The following is a 7,500-nucleotide window of genomic DNA, read 5'->3' on the forward strand; positions in this document are numbered from 1 at the left end:
GGTGTGTTTGTCTAGGCTGGATGTGTTATATTCAATACAAGTGCGAAATAGTGCACAATCAATACAAATTTGGTTGACTATTTCTGTCAGATAAATCAACAAATGGAATCTGTGATGTACATGTAATATGTTTTAATGTGGCCCCTATTGTGGTGAATGGCCTAGTGATTCAGGTCTACTAACCCAAGGAGAATCCATCCTTGTGAACCAGCCATACTTTCTCTGTGCCGTACCAGGCCTTCTCAGCAGCTATCTGCTCCTCGGTCTTCACCTAGGAGAGAGAGAGGACAGACAGACAGGGTTAGTTCACTGCTATAAATCTCAGAGGCAGGAGCAAAGGTGAATACCCAGAGAGAATAATTAGCTAGATGAATGAATAACTCCAGTGGAGGGGGTATTGTCACCGCAGTAACCTGACAAAGTGGAACAGGAGGACAGGAACAGGTGTGGATTGAGGTCTGGTTTCTTCATCTCCTTAAGGGAGGAGTTTTGGGTTTCAGGTCTAGTTCTCACCCAAGCAACATTTGACCCAACCACCCAGTAGTCCACCCACCCCAAACCTCAAACCCCCAACTCCACAACTAGCATCCACTCATGACCCACTAGGCAGGCCCCTGGTCCCCACTGTGTTTACCATCAGATCCCACTCTGCAACCAAACTACTGAGAACCCACTCTCACTCACGATAACAGGACAGATGGTACATAACCCAATACAACAACACATGACTTGACTGGCTGCACATCAGTACCACATACTTCACCACAATGTTTATGAAGACTGTGGTAGACCTGCAGTATAATATGAGCAAACTAAAGACGCATTTCCTATGACAATTTATATGTGGACACATCATGCAATTTGAGTAACTTGGTTTTCCTCAAACACGACCTGAAAATCATAGTGAAAAGCAAGACTGGTCAAGCATAGACACTCAGTGCAAACCTACTACAGAATACTGAGGAACTCACTTCACCGGCAGTCAGAAAAGGTTTAATAAGTCATGTATTTCATGAGTTTCTCACTATTCTACTGGTTTATCATCACAGATACAACATCCCAGATGAGGATGTTGGTTCTGTGATTTACACACAACAGCACACTCCAGGGAAGGGACTGAGGGAGATGCATGGGGTATTGCAATCAGGCATAGCAGTGGCCAGACCTTGGGTTGAGAGGCGGCCGTGTGGGCCGCCTGCAGGAGGGCCACGGGGTCCTGATCCAACTGTGTCTGGAAGAGGGCAGGAAGAGTTCGATTTAATCAAGGTCAGAGGTCAACTTCGAAGTTCATACTCAAACATGCCAACAGCCATGTAACAAGTGTATTCCGTGAATTTGCCTAGAGGGTAGCATAACACATGCAGATGAAGAAAACAACAGACACCCACACTTTTGCTGTGAGAAAAATAAAATGGGGGAAAAATTATAATCCTTCTAGCTTTACCAGTCTAAGTTACTAAGTCTAGCAGAGCCGTCTGTGGGGGTGTGCTTAGGTCATATTACTGGGACTTCCAGCACTGCAGCACAGACATAGGGAAAGAATTCAGTCCGTAACAACATGGTGGGGGAATGAGTAAGGGGCGCAGGCAGAACCCCAGGTGGGTGAGACAGAGGTTAGGGGACGGCGGGGTCAGTTAAGGAGAGCAGGCTTACACCCCAACATGAGACACAAGCACACAGTCCAGCCAGGCCGTGTGTGAGGGCGGTGGGTGAGTGGCCAGCCTGGGGAGCGGTGTGACAGGGGACAGACAGTACCTATGAGGAGACCACCGGATAGCCACGGCCACAGCAGCAAACAGCGGAGCAACACACAGAGAGGAGAAGAGACAGCAGAAGATGGGAAGGAGGAGCCAGGAGATGAGAGGAAAGGGCGATATTAAAAACAGATCACAGAGGGGTTTTTAGAGTGGATGTGACAGCTGTGATCTGGGATCAATGGTTCAGTCTCAATCCAACATCAAAGAACACAATATCCTCACCAAGTGGATAAAAACAGACTTGGACTTCAAGGGAAATGAACACCCCTTTGTCAGAAAGTGAATGTCAAAAGGACAGAATACAAATGCAAGGACATAGATGTGTGAATCCGGCAAATGAGGACATGACTGAGTAATGATATTGCCTGTTAAAACAGAAGGGACAAAGAAAGGGAGAGAGAGGAGAGGAATAGTCTCTGCACATACATATGTGAAACAGGGTCCAAAAGTCAGCCACTGGAAAGCTGTGTGTGCAATGTCATATCAAAATAATTAACATTTTCTCACTTGACTAAAATCTATATTGTGACTGTGCAAACATGTTGTAATTAGTTAGTTATAGCACTACATTATATTAAGTTTGAAAACCCAGCTGTGAAATCACACCAAAGCCTCCTCTCAGAGTGAGAGACAGTGCCCACCATGAACCCACACATAACCTCCATTCATATGAACCCTTATCCATATGACTTAGCCATGATGATAGGAGACCATCTGACTAAGACTGACAGACTCTGATCTCTAAGCTGATGAGACATAAAATGGACGCTGCTAATCGGGGTTCACATTACAGCACCTCATAATTCAAACCCTGCTGCTAGTGGTCAACACCAGATTTGGGCCACATGCGACAGTGCACCTGTCCCTATGCGGGAGCACAGCAGGGTGGCACGGACCCATGGCAGGGGAAGATTTGGTAATAGTACAGCAGGGTGACATGGACCCATGGCAGGGGAAGATTTGGTAATAGTATAGCAGGGTGACATGGACCCATGGCAGGGGAAGATTTGGTAATAGTACAGCAGGGTGACATGGACCCACGGCAGGGGAAGATTTGGTAATAGTACAGCAGGGTGACATGGACCCATGGCAGGGGAAGATTTGGTAATAGTACAGCAGGGTGACATGGACCCATGGCAGGGGAAGATTTGGTAATAGTACAGCAGGGTGGCACGGACCCATGGCAGGGGAAGATTTGGTAATAGTACAGCAGGGTGACATGGACCCACGGCAGGGGAAGATTTGGTAATAGTACAGCAGGGTGACATGGACCCACGGCAGGGGAAGATTTGGTAATAGTACAGCAGGGTGACATGGACCCATGGCAGGGGAAGATTTGGTAATAGTACAGCAGGGTGACATGGACCCATGGCAGGGGAATATTTGGTAATAGTACAGCAGGGTGGCATGGACCCATGGCAGGGGAAGATTTGGTAATAGTACAGCAGGGTGACATGGACCCATGGCAGGGGAAGATTTGGTAATAGTACAGCAGGGTGACATGGACCCATGGCAGGGGAAGATTTGGTAATAGTACAGCAGGGTGACATGGACCCATGGCAGGGGAAGATTTGGTAATAGTACAGCAGGGTGACATGGACCCATGGCAGGGGAAGATTTGGTAATAGTACAGCAGGGTGACATGGACCCATGGCAGGGGAAGATTTGGTAATAGTACAGCAGGGTGACATGGACCCATGGCAGGGGAAGATTTGGTAATAGTACAGCAGGGTGACATGGACCCATGGCAGGGGAAGATTTGGTAATAGTACAGCAGGGTGACATGGACCCATGGCAGGGGAAGATTTGGTAATAGTACAGCAGGGTGACATGGACCCATGGCAGGGGAAGATTTGGTAATAGTACAGCAGGGTGGCACGGACTCATGGCAGGGGAAGATTTGGTAATAGCACAACAGAGCAGGCAGAAACACAGGCTGAAAGAGAGAGGTGAAGTTACAGTAGAGACAGCTCCGGTGAAGATCTTTCTCAGACGCCTGTGGTTCTCGTCTGTAGGGACCAGCTCTGGAACCTACAGGAGGTCACACCACCAACACTGGTGAGTCCTCACCCAGCCACTCCAGAGTCTATTGTTGCCATGGTGCTAAAGGTTTGTTATGCATGTTGGGGACCCCTTGTATATGTAATTTCCTTTGGCCAATCCCAGGTCATTTACTCTTACTGTGATCCATCTAATGTCAATTTTGAATCATAATGTAGGCTAAGTCAACCTAGCCTACATTAAAAATATTTTAAAATACTGTAATTTACCATTGTACAGCATATTCTAAAATCTACAACACCCAGACAATCAGAAGCATACCAGCTGCAGGACACACACCTGTTCTTTGGAGCCAGGGGTGCCCTGAGGCTGGGACTGAGTACTCCCAGAGGAGGGCTTCCCAGCAGGAGAGGAACCAGAAGCTGCCTTCACCTTGATATATCCACACACACACACACACACACACACACACACACACACACACACACACACACACACACACACACACACACACACACACACACACACACACACACACACACACACACAGGAGAGTCAGTGACCTCTAACAAAGTCTTCCACACACCATGCTCCTGATAAGGACAACACACTCAATCCCGTCATGCTCAAATCCTATAAAACACACAGCGTTCCTCAAGCCCATTCCAGTTGAAACAAAATCCTCATATTTTGGACAAGGATCTTCCCAACATTTTGGTACATTATTCTCTACAATGTTCAATGGTTATTCTTCATTAATAAGGCTGCCATTAGTTGTCCTCCGTGGTCTAGTGTTAGGCAAGTCTGGATAGTGTTCCCAGGGAGTTCCCCAGAGCCTGGTGAAAATGAGTAATGGCTCAGTGCCTCAGATCAGCCTGGCTCTCTGTGGACCGGCCATGACCAGACCCTTATACCTACTGATGAGGCTGAGGTGGGAAATACTACCTTTTATTTCATTTTGTACCTTTTCTCACTGCAGGAAGACTACGGTTTGAAGTAAATGAGCCAGTTAGTAGCCAGTTAGCACTTTGCTGATGCAAATGAATGAAGCAGCAGTTTCTACCATTGCAGCAAGACAAGAGAGATCCTGTGGAGGGACATACACTACATTACCAAAAGTTTGTGGACAGCTGCTCGTCGAACATCTCATTCCAAAATCGTGGGCATTAATATGGAGTTGTTCCCCCTTTGCTGCTATAACAGCTTCCGCTGTTCTGGGAAGGTTTTCCACTAGATGTTGGAACATTGCTGCGGGGGCTTTCTTCCATTCAGTCACAAGAGCATTAGTGAGGTCGGGCACTGGTGTTGGGCGATTAGGCCTGGCTCGCAGTCGGTGCTCCAATTCATCCCATAGGTGTTCGATGGGGTTGAGGTCAGGCCTCTGTGCAGGCCATTTAAGTTCTTCCACACCGATCTCAGCACACCATTTCTGTATGGACCTCATTTTGTGCACAGGGGCATTGTCATGCTGAAACAGGAAAGGGTCTTCACCAAACTGTTGCCACAAAGTTGGAAGCACAGAATTGTCTCGAATGTCGTTGTACGCTGTAGCATTAAGATTTCCATTCACTCGAGCTAAAGGGCCTAACCCGAACCATGAAAAACAGCCCCGGACCATTAATCTTCCTCCACCAAACTTTACAGTTGGCACTATGCATTGGAGCAGGTAGCATTCTCCTGGCATCCACCAAACCCAGACTCGTCCATCTGGCTGCCAAATGGTAAAGTGTGATTCATCACTCCAGAGGACGCGTTTCCACTGCTCCAGAGTCCAATGGCGGCGAGTTTTACACCACTCTAGCCAACACTTGGCATTGCTCATGGTGATCGAAAGGCTTGTGTGCTGCTGCTCGGCCATGGAACCACATTTCATGAAGCTCCAGACGAACAATTATTGTACTGAAGTTACTCCCAGAGACAGTTTGGAACTCGGTAGTGAGAATTGCAATTGAGGACAGGTGGTTTTTACGCGCTACACACTTCAGCACTCGGCGGCCCCGTTCTGTGAGCTTGTGTGGCCTACCACTTCGCGGCTGAGCCATTGTTGCTCCTAGACGTTTCCACTTCACAGTTGACAGGGGCAGCCAATGTTTGTCTATGGTGATTGCATGGCTGTGTGCTCGATTTTATACTCCTGTCAGCAAACAGGTGTGGCTGAAATAGCCGAATCCATTCATTTGAAGGGGTTTCCACATACTTTTCTATATATAGTGTATGATCCCTATCCACTCAGCATATTGTGAAAAGTCAAATCCATAGGCATAATTATTAATTGTGTTAATTTCACACACAGAATGGGTTAATAGGTGTTCAGTGCACACATCAGAACCGCATGCACCATTGAATTATGTAATACTCTCTTTAGGCAGGCATTTTGAGGGCAGACACTCTGTACCTCTGGTTTCTTCACAGCCCATGAGCGAGGGGCAGGGATGAACCCTGGAGGAGGGGCAAGAGGGTCGGATTTCGGGGCAGGGATAAAACCTGGGGGCCGGGCAAGGGGATTTTGTCTTGGGGCAGGAATGAAGCCTGGAGGAGGGGCAAAAAGGTTGTTTTTTGGCACAGGGGCAGGGATGAAACCTGGAGGGGGGCAAGGGGGTTGGCTTTGGTTTTGGGTGCAGGGATGAAGCCTGGAGGAGGGGCGAGGGGGTTGGCTTTCGGTGCGGGTGTGGGTATGAACCCTGTTGGAGGGATGGTGGGGTTTGATTTGGGGGGAGTAGGAGTGGACACGGAGGTGGACGGCGCCTCATCTTCTTTTACTGCTGGAGGCTCCTGGCTCTCTACCTCCTTCTCTTCCTCCCTTTCCTTCTCCTCCTCTTTATCCTCCTTGCGGTCTTGAGTATGCGTGCGAGGCCGGTGATCCTTGGTCCTCCCTCGGCCCATCAGGCTGGCCAGACCCATGGAGATGTCATCCTTCTCATCCTTTTTGCCCGAGAGGGGAGCAGTCTTGGGTACAGATGTGGCTATAGGGGCAGCTTTAGGAAGCTCTGTGCTGGGGGCCTGAGGCTGCTCCTCCACCCCAGGCACTACCCTCCTCACCACCCTCCTAATAACCTTCACCACCTTCTTCTGAGTGGGACCCTGGTCCTCTGTGCTCTCCTGCCTGGAGGAGGAGGCAGCTGGTGGGTCAGGGCCTCCCATGACACTGTCACTCCTGGTTGTGTCGCTGGTTGATGATGTCAACGGCTGTGGGTCACCACTCGTTTCTGTTTCAGCTTCCACACCATCAGACTAGACACACACACACACAGGTATAGGTAAGGAGGAGCCAATATCAGAGATACTGTATAGAAGACCCAAAGCTGTAGAGTTGTGTTTCATAAACTAAACACATTTTCACTGGCCAAAGCCCATGCCATTGTTATGTTATTTAGAGTGGCTGTTTGCCATCCCGTAGTCTTCTTTACCAAGCATCTGTCTAGTCTACAGGAAGGAAAGCTGTGTCAAACATCCACCAGCACACAAACTACATGTCCAACTTGTTGGATGTGAGTAATTTATACACATCAATGTTTCTACTTTTTCATATTTCCTTTCGCTACACAGAGCTATAATACCTCAGATCATAAACCATGACTGGAGGAATTTCTTTCTCGCAGATTGTCAACATCAGATTAAATGTGGTTTACGTTGGCTTATACAGGTCCCCCATTGCAAAGACCTCATTCAGATAGAATCTGTGGAGCACTGTCTCACTGATTAGTCTTCCTGCACTGTTCATTACTCTGTGACTACATCAAGG

General features: G+C 48.2%; 1 protein-coding gene across 4 annotated transcripts in view; it reads right to left on the minus strand.

The window, feature by feature from the left end:
* LOC115135717 (unconventional myosin-XVIIIa-like) overlaps positions 1 to 7,500 on the minus strand; it is a 118,837-nt gene that overhangs the window by 66,158 nt on the left and 45,179 nt on the right. For all 4 annotated transcript variants that reach the window (XM_065023624.1, XM_029670725.2, XM_065023623.1 and 1 more), the window contains exon 3: positions 184 to 271. In XM_065023624.1, the coding sequence (XP_064879696.1) occupies positions 184 to 271 (88 nt within the window). The remainder of the gene's footprint in view (positions 1 to 183; positions 272 to 7,500) is intronic.

Source organism: Oncorhynchus nerka, linkage group LG10 (genome assembly GCF_034236695.1).
Source record: "Oncorhynchus nerka isolate Pitt River linkage group LG10, Oner_Uvic_2.0, whole genome shotgun sequence".
In the NCBI taxonomy this organism is placed as follows: domain Eukaryota; kingdom Metazoa; phylum Chordata; class Actinopteri; order Salmoniformes; family Salmonidae; genus Oncorhynchus; species Oncorhynchus nerka.